Raw genomic sequence first — 16,003 nt, 5'->3', positions numbered from 1 at the left:
GAAAATAATCTTTGCAGCCCTGAAAGCCTGTTGCTGAATCTACAAAGACGGCCTGTTTGTGCAATACAGGTGGCATTTTGGACATGTGGATACCAAGAAATATTTCAAAACCTATATCACTTTTGCATAAATCCCTCCTAACTAAGTGTGACGACTGCGCATCCTTACCTGGACCACGTGCCAGTGCTTGTGTCCCAGTAAAGTGCTGAGTCCCTGAGAGAGAGAGGAGTCGGGGTTGGGGGGATGGTGCAGCGGACTGCCGTCACGCGGGTGCAAGTGTGTGTGCGGATGTGTGTCAGAGGTGCTGTTGACCTGCGCTGGGTCACCACAGGTCAGGTAGAGGCGGTCCTCACCATGGAGCAACACCTGCTCCTGGTTACTCTGTACAGACGAAAGAGGGGCAATCAGAGCATGAATATTTAATGTGTGTGTATTCACAATGCTGACAATATGTTTCCTCTCACCGTGCACGGGTTGACTGTGAGGGCACTCTTGATGAAGTGAAACTGCAGTATGCCAGCCTGCAGGGAGGAGGGAGGAGGTGTGACCATCTCCTCCTCCTCCTGTTGCTGCTGCTGCTCCTCCTGCCTTCTCCTCTCCTGTTTGATAGGGAGCACCCAGAGGTGGTAGCCCTCTGCTCCCCAGCTCTGGAAAGGGCAGTGTGCAAGTCAGTCAGTATGCACAATGGTAACAAATATATTTTTTACATTTAACAGGCAAACTTAAGAAGAATTTAAATTTGCACAATAAAAGCTGTAATGAAGAAAATGCTTTAGGACAGAATTGACTGATGGTTACACAGCGGCCTGAGTGTTACCTCTGTTACAAGCACATTGAATAGCAATGTGCACATTGAATAGCAATGTGCTTGTAAACAACAGCGTTAAGTAGGTAGTGGATCTTACCTAATCACAACATCTCTGGTGTCAACTTTTCCAACTCGCTGTCAGTATTTACAATTATTTCAATTACTTTAATGACCACTGTAACCCTAAATCTGTTGAATGAGGTTTACAAATCAAAAAATCATTAAAATGTAGACAGTATGAAATAAATCCACTTACCATAGAGCTGATTTTAATGGGGTCCTTCTTGGTACCATCAGAACGATACCTGAGGGGAGGACACAGAGGTACAAAGACGAAAAAAAGGTTGAATGAATTTGCATTAAATTGCAGTGTGTATGAGTGAATATGTGTGTGTGTCCACCTACGCAAAGTCCTCTCCCAGAGTGCAGATAAGGTGAGCTCCAAAGACACTCCACAGCGAGAGGCCGCCACACTCCCATGTAACCATGGCAACGCTGTAGTCAGGTGACCAGCAGATCAGCTTGACTGGGCCTGTCTTGTTATAGATGTCTGAACAGGCAAATAATGCAGGGACATTATAAGGGCCCAGAAAGTTTTTGGTATAGCTGTACTGTAAATACTATTATATACATGTATTATTTATTTATTTTTTTACATATTTACATAACATTATTTTGTGCTCTTCTTTATCACAGGATAACCTGTGAACATTGTGAAACATTCTTTCTCACACACATTGCAGTGAATAAGAATATGAATATGTTAGAATATTATCTTCTTCATGGGTGCATTAAGCTCATTAATGTTTGCTCAGCTCGCAGTAGCTGAGCAAAGTGTTTTGAAATGCAGGCATGCTTTCCTTCTTCCAGCATGCAAGCTACATAATAACCTGTTTTTGTACCCACCTCCAACCTGGAGAAGAACTCTGTGTGTCAGACAAAATAATCCTGTGCATTGTCTCTGTGTGTTTGATACCATGCCAGGTGTTCTAATAGTAGTGCTAACATCTGCATTGTACAGCTAGAAGAGAAACAGACTGATTTGTTCCTAGTATGTTGATGGGCCTAAAGGGCACTCCTCCCCACTAGGGGGAGCTATGGCTTTAGATCTCATCACAGGAGTTGGACCAAAACAGATGAGAACTACAGAGGCATGTGTGCGAAAGAAAAGAGAGAGAGAGAGAGAGAGAATGCAAATTGTCTCAAAGAGGAATTTGTGTAGTTGTATGCCACAGAGACGAAGAGGTGGAAAAGAGAGAGAGAGAGAGAGAGAGAGAGAGAGAGAGAGAGAGAGAGAGAGAGAGAGTGAGAGAGTGAGCGAGTGAGCGAGTGAGAGAGAGAGAGAGAGATATGTGGGGCATATGGGTGATACCTGGGTAGTGTTTTGGGGTGAGCTCCAGTTTGTGGGAAAGCTGCATGGATCCTGTCGTGGTGTCTATCATGTACACCATCACTGTGCCACTGCAATGAAAACAAACACACTTTAACGGCCATAACTTGTGGCCTGCGGGAGTATGAGCTCCCAATCAAAACAGCTGCATCAAGGATCAGAATGCTGCTTCAGTGCAAGTGACCCATGGCTGTCATTTGGAGAAATAGCTCCAAGCTACACGTCTGTGCTTTGAACTTCCTGCATGTCTGCCCAGGCGAGTGCACATATGAACACACACATGCACATAACTCTACACCAACAATACAATAGAGGGCACACTTTGTGTTGCGTGCAATTGTAATTGATTAATCACAGGGGCTTAAATCTTCTTCAGTCTACAGACATGTTAGTTGACCTCTTGCTCACTCAGTGGTAAAAATCACAGCGATCTGCATCAGAGTAAAGAAGAACTTCTATCTCGAAAGGTGTTTTCAATAGGTGTATTCCAACAATGTACAAAAGACTCAGATGAAAAGAATGTAACATTGCCACAAATAATTATCATAGCACTGTGTTTCCTCCTTGTACAGAGAGCCAGTCTTTCTCTTATAGTCTGCAAAGGATTGTTTGAGTAATAATTAAATACAGATCTCTAACACAGTGTGTGTGCCCATATTTCAGTGAAGTGGGGGAGGAGAGAAGGGAACAATGAGGAAGAGAAATTCCTGCCGACCTGGCAGATTGCACAAGCACACGCTAGGTAGGCCTCGGCAAACACAAACTGACACATTCTCACACTGGACATACACCACATAGACACACAATCAATCTCTGTGACACACGGATGCAAAACAAACACACACCTAAGGGTTCTTCCTGTCACTGTATTGTAAAGATACGGACTGAGAGAAGGTTGCAGATGCGTACCTGGCACAGCCAAAGGCCATCAGTCTATACTTGTTGTTGACAGCCACACAGGTGCCATCAGTCACGTCTGCTGCCCAGACACCCTGCAGCTGCTGGACACACACACACACACACCTTTATGATTTACAAGTAACTGAATGTGTGTATGATGTCAGTTGTAGGTCAGCAGAGTGTGTTTAAACTGCCATTTCTTTTCAACACATCACTAATATTTCAAAATCTAAATGAAACTCTACAGCAGAGAATAAAGACACAGTATGAGCAGCCTGCTTGGTCACAGATTTCACTTTCCACATGTTCTGTGAGTCTCTCTTCTTAAGGAAAACTGAGGTTGCTCACATCATTAAATTAAACTGAAACCAGAAAGGACCTCTCACCTACCTTAAAACACAGTTGTTCACTTTGCCTCCATTTATCTACTGTTGGACTTTATTTCTGTTCCTTAACCGATACTCAAAGAGATCTTCCACAAATACCCAGAATATGGCTAGATAACAGATTCCATTACTGTACCTACTCAAAAGCAGAACATTTGACTTATCTACAGAAACAAAGGCCTGGTTATCATTACAAAACAGAAAAATCAGTAAACAATCAGGGTTTTTTCCTGTCATGTGATCAGGTGATGTCATATGCTGATATTAATGGAATAAGGCTGGCTGCAAGTTTCATTAGCTTTTGAATGCCATAACTATTATACATTTTTATCATTATCTGGGTTTGGATCCCTAGTTTGACCTTTAGTAAAATGTGTCCGTGTTGTAAAGTGTTCTTACATCTGTGGTGATGGTGTTGCTGAGTGGTGTGATAAAGCCCAGGCGTCCGTCACTCAGTACCACAGCAAAGCCGTCCAGGGTCACACAGTACTCCATACAATGGATATACTCACCCTCCAGGTCCAGAGAGGGGCCACCTACACACATGCAGAGGATGAAGTATTCTATGCAACATGCGGACTGAATCTGAGGTAGTTAACGTTTTATTTATAATTTATTTCCAAACATTTGCAGATGATCGGACACCTCTGTTTACACTGTTAACTAGAATCACGTCTGCTCTCTTCTCCTGTGTTTAGCTGTGTGTGTGCAGGTTTTCTCTAACCTCGAGCAGACTGCAGGTCTAGCGAGAAGGGGATTGTAGTGAGGCAGATGGCCTTGCGTCCGTTGCTGCCTAGCCCGTCCCAGTGCAGCACATGGAGGTAGCCGTCTGCGGTACACACCAATAAGTCCTCCTGGAGGGACTGCAGACTGGTGGGAAGAAGAAGAAATGCAGACATGAACATTAAGGTTCAAACGAAAGGAGAGAAAAAAATGTGGAGGAGGTAGTAAAAGAAAACAGGCGGGGGCAGCAGGTAGGAAGGGTGAGAACAAGATAACATACAGCAGAGTGTTAGGAAACAGTGGACTAGTCATCATCCAGCTGTGCCCTCTGAGTGAAGCCTGAAACTTTTACTGGCCAGCTGTGATGAGGCCACATAGCTGCCCATGCCAAGTTGCACTGTACTCTTATACACAAGGGAACAAACAGTGTGTGTGTGTGTGTGTGTGTGTAAAGCGCTTCATTGTCTTCCAAAAAGTATGAGGTCTAAGACTGAAGACAGCACAATGGGACAACCAAAAGGAGAAACGCGAGAGTCAGAAAGAAAGAAAAGAAAGCAAGAGAACCACAGCGGACTTTCACTGTGAAGCAGGCAAAACGACTTTTACTGCAGCTTCACAGCAGGAGACGCCCACTCATCTCCTGCACAATCAAGCTGCGCCTGTGAAATGCCAACAGAGTGCTTTCATTCAGTTGACTACCCTATAATCTCTGTCAAGTACCAGACAGTGGAGGGAGATGTGACAGATCATCACAAGGACATGAAAGATGCAGACAATACAAACACAAGGCAAACAAAAATATGGACAAAAAAGAAAGTTTAGCAGAAAGCTGGTGGAGTGACAGTTCTTCTCACTCGGCAAACAAAGATGTCAAGTTGGAGGATGTGGAGGAGATGGCAGGGACTGTGAAGAAGTAGAAGGAAAGAAACTAAGAAAGAATTGAAATTAGCAAAGACTGGTGGACCACCTCAAAGGAGAAAACAAGGAGGCAGCAGACACCGGCTCTTATCTAACAGACTCCAGTGTTCTTCCAATTCAATTTTATTTATATAGCGCCAATTCACAACAACAGTTATCTCATAGCACTTTTCATACAGAGCAGGTCTAGACCATACACTTTGTGCTCTTCCTTGACCTTATTGTCATTTCTTCAAATCAGTAGCATTATAATTTGTGGACTAGGCTTTAGAAAACCTCATTCAAACCACCACAAGCTTCTATGCTCCATATGAACAAGGGATCTAATGTTTTTACTGTGTACAAGCTAACAGTAGGCCTATATGAATAATAAGATGATTCACTTCAATACACTTAACAATGCTTTGAGATTTCGAGGGTGCAATAGGGTGTTTCTATTTTACAGCTGGCAGGTAAAGGCTTGAAAACTAATTGTCTGTCTTCACGCAGGTGATACTGATTTAAAAATGTAAAAATCAGCTTGAGCCATTTAAAGATGGTGACATGACTTCTCAGAGAAAGTAAGGGAAGAACTTTTCCCTTTCCTTTATTTGATCATTTTATGTGGGTGACTCTGATATGCAAAGACAACATAAAAACACCTCATTTAGAGTATGTAACAAGCAAGCATAGTCACGACGAGCAATCAATCTCATTAAACTGATAATCCAGACTAACACAGAGCAATGAATTATTATTATCATCTGAATAAATACTAAATTCCAAAAAAAATATGGAGGTTGATTTGAATGCTCCAAGCAACACTTGATTCCATCCAGCTGACACTGAAATCAAAAATGTTCCTTCTGTCAGCCTTTCCTTTCATCAGTCATCACTAAACCCTTCCACCCACCTCTATTCATCTGTCCATCACTGTACTCTCTCAGCACCCCTCCATCTCTGCAGATTCATGGATTTCTCTCTGCAGGCCTCTGTGTTTACAACTGACAGAGTGGAGGAGCCTAGCTTTCCCCCCTGCACCTCAGCCACCTCTCACTGCCAAAGCTGACTTTCCATGAGAGGAAGAGGAGAATGTTTCAAGCCATTATTCTGAGCCAAATGCCCTTCACAGACACATGAAGAGCTGGGTCAGTTTTAACAACTACAGCAATGATGGGACATTCTTTAAATATCCACTGGTGAACTGCGTCACTGCTTAAAGGGATAGTTGGTATTTTTTTAAGTTAGGTTGTATGAAGTACTTAACCATATAGTCAGTCTAATTCATACAGTAGATGACGGTCAGCACGCCAACAGTTTGGAAAAGCAGACAGGAGTCCTGGCAAGGAAGCTAAGCAATGTACTGCTTTGGATGGCGGCAGCTGCAGAATGTATTTTAGCCACCTAAAAAAAAAAAAAAAAAAAAGGACCCCCAAAAAGCAGATCAAATCAAAAGCAGTTGTATAGTCAACGTTATGCTCTCTTCAAAGCCACCAGACTCCTTTCACAAAAACGGTCATTTTAACCTCGCAGAACATGGTAGTTACTGGTCTACTGCTGCCTTAATCGGTAAGTTTGTTCGTGTAATTGTGTGACTTGGGTGTTATAAAAGGGTTAGGAACTAACAAAACTAACAAACAAACTAACTGATTGAGGCAGCGGCAGACCAGCAACTCCTGTATTCTGTGAGATTAAAATTATTGTTTTGCTGCTGCCCCTAGTCACAGCAGTATGTTGCTTAGCTTCCATGTTGGGACTCCTGTCTAGTTCTCCAAATTGGGGGTGTGCCGACGGCCACTGATAAGTACATACACAAGGTCTGTGTAGGCAACAAGCTTTAAAATGCACAAAACACATTTATCCATGTCAGTGGATACTGAATTGCAGCCGTGATAACATGATTTTATTTTTCATAGCTTTTAATGGAATTTACAACACTATTTGCACAATGAAAATGTACACAGTGTGGGATCTATGCACAAGGGGAGGGTAAAAAAAAACAAACAGTTCTCTCTTTTAGAGGATCCACTCGCATTAAGATACACAGTGAGCATATCTTTTAGTGGTTCCAGTATGTGTCAGTGTGAATGTGAGCTGGGGTCTATATAAGGGAGAGGCAGACACAACAGAGGGAACACAGAAAGAGATAAAAAGGCAGTAAGACTTCGTCCTACCTGGTGATGGGGGCCTCCAGATCCACAGGCTTCTTCATGTCTAAAGAAAGAGCAGGGGCACATTGCTCCTCTTTATAACCCGGGGTCACTTTCACACGAGGACTTGCTCTGTGCACAAACACATTAAAACAAATGTTTCACTGATGAATGAGGAAAACTGTTTAAATCCCCAATTGTAACACTTTTGTAACTGATCTGAAGAGATCACTGAATGTGTCCTGACTTGTCTGACCTCTGCTGGTATGCTGTCTAGGAATGTGAAACACACGATACAAAGCACAGAAACGGAAGTATGTGGACAGCCCTATGCGCATACTTGTGTTTACTTTTGATCAGGGGCTGTTTGGAAAGCCTTTCCAGAACAGTGGAGGCTGTAATAGCAGCATATTAAAGCCCCATGGTTTTGGAATGAGATGTAGAATAATCACATAAGGGTGTTATGTTGGGGTGTCCACACACTTTTGGTCATGTAGTGTATTTGTCACATTAAAAATTAATTCATAGCTGCAGCAGTTAGCAGCAAGAGATTCACAACCTGCTTCTATCACCCATTAGGACCACAGCAAGTTATTTATAACATATTTGGTCATGAGCAAACACATTTCTTTACACTTGTTAAAGCACTTTGTAACTTGTTTTTGAAAAGTGCTCTACAAATAAGGATTATTATTATTATTATTATTATTACTACATGTGAGGATTTAGTAGTATAGTGCTCTTGTATTCCTAATAGCATTTTTTGCGAGCAGCACTGACGGACAGCTGCTGGCTTCTAACAAAACTCAGTTTCACACTATAACGAGGACCTTGACACATTGAAACGAACTGCAGCAAGCAAACAATCCCAGAAGGGGGGGAAAAAAGCAGTTGACACTAAGTGTTAAATTAATGATGTGGTTGTTTAAAAGCAGCAATGTCATTATAATTTGTCATTTGCATATCGGGATATCCACTGTTTCAACGGATCATTTCAAACTAGTGTTGCATTGCTGTGTTTTGCATTTGCAATATTGTGTTTTCACATTTAAGACCCAGCAGATAGAGGTCCCATTCAAGATCGATATAACATGCATAATAATGATGGCAAATGATTTGTTGATGGTGTAGCCTCATTTTACCAAAGCACGTGTGTATCAATTTGTGTCAGAGTTTGTGTGCTGCACTCACTTTGGATAGACGGGTTCATAGAGGTACTTGTCATCCGCTCCACCCAGCACATCAAACAAGAGGATGTAGCCTTTAGCAGTCTGAAAACAGAGAGTAAGGAAATTCATATATAGTTGTTCAGCAACTATTATCAGACAGAGACACACAAATAACCACAAAATGTTTGAGCGAAAGTGAAGAGAACCTGTAAAAATGGATAGGGATGCAAATTTAAAAGTAAAATTCTATTATTTGAATGTCACTCAGTGCCTTTCTGGGCTGCAAGAGAGGACAGTAGGCCTCTTGGAAGCCTCCCTGACCAGTTTTCTTTTTGTCTTTTCATCAATTTTGGAGGGACGTCCAGTTCTTGGTAAAGTCACAGTTGTGCCATATTTTCTCCACTTGATGATGACTGTCTTCACTGTGTTCCATGGTATATCTAATGCTTTGGAAATTCTTTTGTACCCGTCTCTTGACTTATGTCTTTCAACAATGAGATCTCTCTGATGATGGCAGGTGTGTAATGACTTCTAGTTAACCTGAGTTTGAATGGGATTGGTTAATTCTGAACACAGCCACATCCCCAGTTATAAGAGGGTGTGCACACTTATGCAACCAGGTTATTGTAAGGTTTTTATTAGTCATTTTTCCCCCTCGAAGATTTCAGTTTGTTTTTCTATTGAATTGTTCACATTATAGGTCACATTAAAAGGTGGAAAAAGTTCTGACATGATTTATCTTTGTGTTATTATTTTATCATCAGAACCTGGCATTTTAACAGGGGTGTGTAGACTTTTTCTATCCACTGTATATGCAGGTCTAAAGTGCTGCTGTTACTGATAATGATGCTCAGAAACATTTGTCACACTTCAGGCTCCATTCTGTGGAGAGGCTTACACCGTCTATGATGTCAAAATACGGTATTCCGCGTTTGTGTCGTGGTGCATCTGGGAGTCATATTTTTATTTATTTGTTTTTTTTTCTCCCACCCTTATTGGCTATTAGGGTTCTTGCCTGCCTGTTGCTGGGGTTGGTGCGGCACGGTCGTAGCGTCCCACTCTCACTAACAACTACATTCTTTAACAGGCTTATGCGCACACACACACGTACACACACATACAGACACATTCACCCACACAGACACACACAGTCTCAAACATAGACACAAACAAATTTAGGTTGTCCCTGGTAGAATTATTCTTGATGCTTTTCTTTCAGTTACTTATTTAAATTAATTGTTATTATTCCAGCTCTCATGGCTGTGCTGTGTTGCTTATTTGTGTTTGACTGTTTCTTGTTTTCATTTTTCTCTTAGTTGTCTTACTATGTCAGCTGTTTATTGCTGCTGTTCGGCTGGTTGTCTTTTTTATTATTATTATTATTATTATGTTTGTTTTTCTCCGCTCCAAGCCCCCTCCCAGTTCTATTGCAGATTTTGTTGCTTTCTGCAATTGGTGTTTCCCTCGGCTATTCCCTGTTGTCCCCACCCTCAATCCCCCTTCTCTATGCTGTCTGTTTGTGCAATGTTTGTGCCCCCCCATGCCCATGTCTGCCCCCTTGTCCGGCCCGGTGACAAATCAATACATAATTAAATAAATAATAAAACCGACAATGGAGTATATTAATACTCTCTTGTTAAAGTAAAATATGTCTTGCATAATATGGTATCCAGCTCATCATACTCTATACCAGGCTGCTGGTCAAGACAGGTTTAAAAAAAAAAAAAACTAACAAAAAAAAACGGTATTCGTATGGTACAATAATTGTATGCAAGTACCATATTGCAACAGTGCTTTTTCCACACATGCACACAAGAGCACACACACACACACACACCTCTCAGGGAAACTGAGAAGCTGTGTGTGTGTGTGTGTGTGTGTGTGTGTGTGCGCTGAAATTGAGCCTGTTGTCTGAAACATGATACGAAACCTGATCTGAATGCCACTGTCAGCAGTAATGTGCTATGGTTTTGCAACGGCTCTACAGAAAAACTTCTGTCATGCTACAGACCCACCTAGAACCAGACTGAGTTCAAGGCACAAATCCTGATTCTACTATTCGTCGTCGTGTTTTATTCGTTTGTGCTTAAATGTATGGCGATGTTTTGCTCATCTTTGGTTGCAGTGTACTGAAGTAACCCTTGACTTTTCTAGTGCGGTGACAGTGTTGTTAGTAGCAGGACAACATGTCACCATAGTGATGAGAAAACCCGAACCAGAGGTAAAGACAGCAGCAACATGAAGCTTGACTATTAAAGAACAGCCAGAGCCAGAGAGGGGACAGAGTCAGACTGAGGTCTGCTAAACCCATCAACAACGCCTTGGAGCGCCACAAATGAGTACATGCATGAGATCTACTTCAAAAAGAAAAAGTTCGTCTTATATGCTTCTGTTTCCCACAACAAAATGAACATTGCACATTTCAATGTTAAAATAAAGCCCCTAAATATACATAGGAGGTTAAAACATTATTTATGGAGTAATTATGTATAGTGATGATATTAATAAAAATAACAAAGTTGATTTTAATTGTGGTAATTTCCAAGAATGATCTAAAAGTTTTGGCACAATATTCGAAGCATCTCCTGACACAAAAATGTTGTGCAAACATTAATGCTCAAATATTTCATGAGGACAGAAATTGATGACACGGTTAACAGATGTGGTGAACTGAATCACTGAGCTGATGCCAAACTAGTTACCAAGTTACCATATTTTACAGTAGGTAAAATAAGAACGCAAACAATGTTATTGTTTAGATGCTGAACACGATGAAATTGTATACCGCACACGTGCACAAATTCACTGTCATCGAAGGACATTATTTACTTCAGTTACACAACACTCATGGTCAACGTGGTGGTCCATGTGTGACAAAAATCTCAACCTCTTTCAAGTTTTTTCTTGCTGGTAAAGAGAGACCCACATACTGTTTGCAGAGGTACCTTTTAAGATACACTGTATATCTCACATCAGCTACATGCATTAAACTACTTATGTCTACAATGAGCTGAAATATTATCGTAAATCGCTATATAGCCAATTGCAATATTCAATTCGCAGGATCTGCAATTGTTTGATAAAAAGGTAAAATGTGTCACAACATGCCATTATAAATGAAGCATGGCGATGCTACAGAGAAGCCCCGGCCTACAACTCATATTCTCCAGATGTAACGGAGCATGTTCGTGTTTGGTACAGATGCCAGAAAGAAAAAAAATAAAAATAAATCACAATTTTTTCGGTGAAAATTAAATGCATAAATTACCAGAGCCAGACCAATGTGTGATATTTAAGACACAGACCAATTTTGATATATTTGAGGATTTTAAAATCTTACATTCCGATATATCGGCTGATATTCTTTTATTTTTCAGAAACACAAAACAAAAACAAAGATTTATCCCTAACATTTATGTGTAGTTGTGAGACCTCACCAAGACAAGATGACATAATGCAGTTAAAAAATAAAGTTTTTTTAGTGTTATAATAAATGCTTTAAAAGGAAAGTATAGCTGATTATGTCAGCTGATTGCTGTGTTTTGTGCTGGATTTGTGATTGTTCATGCTCTCTGGTGGACAAACTATGTAATGACAACACTTATAACACGATTAAAGGATCCATCTCTCTGTTTCTTTTTAAGTTGTCATTTATCGGCTGTTCTAAACAGTGATACCAATTTATTTGCAATTAGCAAATCAGCCGATTTATCGGTCAGGCCCTATAAATGACCATCCACTAAAATCTGCATCAAAATTGACATTGAACCCACATCTTCATAAATTCAGACAATGCTTCTTTCCCAGAGGGGCACCATGTGGGCTCAGATGCGAGTGTGGCTAGCAAGCTACTATACTTCAAAAGCACTTCAGGAGGCAGGGAATCTCAGTGAAGTATCAAAGATTAGAGGGGGAGGGGTGTGGAAACTATTTGGCAACCTAGGACACACTTCATCGGTGTCTCCCATTTTCAGCATCCCTTTCATCTGCAGTTTGATGATGCTAGATACATGAAAGCATTCACACACCCATTCATCTTTTCATGGGACTATGAGATTATGAGCTTATCTCATCTCGCCTGTGAGAGAAAAACTGTGGATGAAAGGCACATAGGGATGGAATGCCACAACTGAGATGTGTCCCATGTCTCTGGGGACTCTTGGCTCACTTGCTACATTCACACATGCAGAGATAATGATGGAAGAACAGGAAGGGGCAGGAAGCCAGTCATTGTCAACTAAAGCCCAATAAACACACAGGCACTGAGATTCAAAAGGCAAAATGCACCCAGGGGCTCAGAGTGGGGGAAGTTTAAAAAGTTTTCTCTTTATCTCCTCTGACAAATGGGAGCGGCAACAAAAAGCTGCAGCTCCTGAACCAGCTGGTGGATCTCTCAGGAGTCTTTCAAGAGCCTTTACAATAGGATGCATCTACAAATGAGTGACGCCAAGACCGGCTTAGTTTCCGCTGCAGATACAGGACCGCAATGCCAATCAGAGTTCCCCCTGTACAAAACATATTCCCTGTAAAACTTAAATTCAAGTGGCTAATTCACTGATTTATCAAGGACTGGTACATGATATGATAGGCCATCTCTCTCTCTCTCCTCATAGTGGCAACATTTGAAAACAACTACACAATTTGATTTAAAAAAAGCAAAAAACCTGGTTGGCTTTATCAGTATAAGTGAGGGATTAAGTGAAACCTGGTTAACACAGCTCTATGATTTCTACGCTAGGTTTCTAAACAAGGTTTTTACAAGAACACGTGCAAAAGTAAAGACTGAGGATGCATCTTGTGACAGCAGCACAGCAGGACAGAAGGAAATGCCATTTCATGCCTACAGGTACATGGAGCTAAAATAATTGAATACAAATCTGAGTACAACTAAACATAACGTAAAATAAAGACCGTGAAGAAAAACTCTGGGTCTGTCCTCACACTACAACGACATAAGTAAAAAAAACTCTAATTAATTAGTTTAAAATGTTGGCCTTGGTTAAAAAAATAAGGGGTAGGGGAGACCAAACGCATGTAAAATGGGTTTCAGAATAATGAAACTAAATGAAAATATGTAACTATAGCAGAACAGGGCCTTCTCTCTTAGTTCATGTAACACTTCCTCTTCTTCAGTTGGCACTATTTAAAAAGAACTATTACGACTTGACGCTGCATTTGAAAAAAAAAAAAGGGGGGGGGGGGGGATCAAAGGATTGATTTAATGCTGCTGTAAAAACACAAACAGAAATGAAGAAGAAAGAGCTGACTGGTAGCTACTCTAGTTCAGGCTTGTAAGCAGAATGAAAGACGGTGGTTTTTGCAGAGAAAGTGGCAAATCAGCAGAAAACTGTTCACCATGTAACAGTGAACTGAGGTCTCTGTTCTGCATGTTTAAACAAGCTCCAAAAGGTCCACACACACACACACACACACGTTCACTGTGGAGCTACCAGCATGGATCGCAGACAAGTATAAACGGGGCACAAGCGTGCAACAGCAGATGCACACGTGTGCATCTGTAACTGCAGGCACACAGCTGTCAGACAGTCCTGACTGAAGCATGGGATGACTAAAGACAATCCATCCACCTCTCCATGAGTTTATCAGTTTATTCTTCATTAGAGTTGATTACAGGAGCGGGGAGGAAAGCAACCGACAAATCACTTACTAGTATGCCATTATTTTCAAGTCATGCATCTTTCTCAACAGATAAGGAATTGTGTGCGACAGTTGGCTAAATCGTCAGAGGGAGCAGAGCAGTAAAAGTGTATGGCCAAAGTTAACTTAAACGTATTTTAAAAGTGCAGAAATTTTAAATCTTCTAAAACTAGATCAACCTGGCAGATAAAACCGAACTGTCCCTTTCCAACCAGACAAAACTGACCAGCTCTGTGTGATCAAGGAGAGAGCTCAGTGAAAAGAACTCCTAATCCAGTTGAGCCACAACGCAAAGTAAAAAGTAAACACCTCTCTGATGCAGTCAACAAAATTGTGTTTATTGCAAGAGCTACTAGATGCTTTTATGCATCCACATCCTGAATGCGCGTGTATGCAACAGAGATAAGATGAGATAGGAACCTGAAGCTTGCATTTGTTTAGAAAAACATAAAATGCTGCAGAAAATGTTGACTGTGCATTTTCAGGAATCTGCGAACAGTCTTTCACCTGGATGACTCCTGCTGAACAAAAGCTAAGTTATTATCCTATTTTCCTTCCTATTTTAGTTTTACTTACAATGCTTATATTTATGCAAGCTAATAATGTACGTGGAACTAAGTCTGTGCCGCAGAAAAATGCACCCAGTTCTTGGTAACCAAAAAAAATAAAAAATCCTTGGTGAAAACACTTTTCCTGAGAGCTGCTGAGCGAGTCTAAAAACAGAGTGGGAACATTTTTTGGCCTCGGACAGATCCCAAAACACACACAAGAAGAGCTAAATGCTAAGAAGTATTTCCCCTGTTTGAAGAACCTTCATAAGTCCATCCCTCTCGCTCTGCTTTAGCTGTTTCTCTTAGCCGTTTCTCTCGCACTCTTGGCCTCATACAAGCTATAGATAGTCCTAGCTATGGTTTAGGAGGGTGATTACGTTAGCCTCAAGGTCTGCACGAGTGTGAGAGCAGCCAAACATCTGGGAAACAGCTGGTAGTTGAAGTGAGAACTACTGCCTGGGCAAATGCTGGCCTTTAGTGATCTGCAGTCCCCGACATCTCCAAGTCTGCTCACCCTACAATTAAACTACAATAATAGGAGTGAGAAGAGTTTTGGCTTTTTGGAGATAATAAATAGGCAGCTAATGGATTTTTCGGTACAATTGTTTTACCTTTTTTTCCCCCCATCTTCAAATTGTGTGCCCAAAGGAAAATTATTTTTCTTGTGGACTGAAAAAGCAACTGATTTTATTATTATAGTACCAAAAAGTAAAATTCTCTTGTACAATATATATAATAAAACATCAATACTTGACCTCTGGGTAGGGATACAACATTCCCACGGAAAATATCGCAGTACTATGCTGTATCGATCACCTCCCCACCTCCCCACCCTCCCACCTATAGAATACAGTGTTCCTTCCTTTGTACAGTTCTCTATAGAGAGTTTCATTACAATTAGAGCTGCAGCTCAGATTTAGGCTGCAACCTTGTTGGCATTAAAGAGGGATTTGTGATTTGTGGAGGGACAGTCCATACACATTTTTGTCACGCAAATGAACAGGTCGAACACATGTCACTAATACAAACACACACGGGGTACAGCCAGCCTATTCCCACATTAACATTTCATACTTTTCACCAGTCATGAGTTAGAATCAAACTCGCAAAGTGAGCGAACAAGTGTGCCCCCCGGTATTTTTAACTCCTCCACCTGCTCCCTGTGGTGTTTGGCTGGGTGGGCCTGGGAATGAGCCTGACTTACTGTTTTACCTCCGTCACATTCACAGCATTCGTTCATGTGTACTTTGGCTTCACTAAAAGAGGGAGCGATGAAAGGAAGGACTGAGAGAGACAGACGCCAAGAGGCCAAGAGGTCATTGTGCTCGTATTCATTAATACTTCGTGTTTTGTTTTCACTATTTTCAATCA

The 16,003-nt window shown here is 41.2% G+C and overlaps 1 protein-coding gene across 2 annotated transcripts in view; it reads right to left on the bottom strand.

The window, feature by feature from the left end:
* ric1 (RIC1 homolog, RAB6A GEF complex partner 1) overlaps window positions 1-16,003 on the bottom strand; it is a 37,476-nt gene that overhangs the window by 9,589 nt on the left and 11,884 nt on the right. Inside the window, exons 3-12 of one of the 2 annotated variants that reach the window (XM_038733381.1) lie at window positions 8,446-8,525; window positions 7,279-7,386; window positions 4,209-4,354; window positions 3,884-4,020; window positions 3,108-3,196; window positions 2,181-2,269; window positions 1,214-1,358; window positions 1,065-1,113; window positions 465-647; window positions 169-381 (exon numbers count right to left, since the gene is read on the bottom strand). In XM_038733381.1, coding sequence (XP_038589309.1) covers window positions 169-381; window positions 465-647; window positions 1,065-1,113; window positions 1,214-1,358; window positions 2,181-2,269; window positions 3,108-3,196; window positions 3,884-4,020; window positions 4,209-4,354; window positions 7,279-7,386; window positions 8,446-8,525 — 1,239 coding nt within the window. Of the gene's footprint in view, window positions 1-168; window positions 382-464; window positions 648-1,064; window positions 1,114-1,213; window positions 1,359-2,180; window positions 2,270-3,107; window positions 3,200-3,883; window positions 4,021-4,208; window positions 4,355-7,278; window positions 7,387-8,445; window positions 8,526-16,003 lie in introns of both variants that reach the window. The other variant, XM_038733379.1, reaches the window with a different exon arrangement.

This window comes from Micropterus salmoides, unplaced genomic scaffold (genome assembly GCF_014851395.1).
Source record: "Micropterus salmoides isolate LMB-PRFRI ecotype aquatic unplaced genomic scaffold, ASM1485139v1 Ms_hic_scaffold_20, whole genome shotgun sequence".
Classification (NCBI taxonomy): domain Eukaryota; kingdom Metazoa; phylum Chordata; class Actinopteri; order Centrarchiformes; family Centrarchidae; genus Micropterus; species Micropterus salmoides.
Note: the sequence above shows the minus strand (reverse complement) of the source record. Positions and strands in the feature narration are given on the sequence as shown.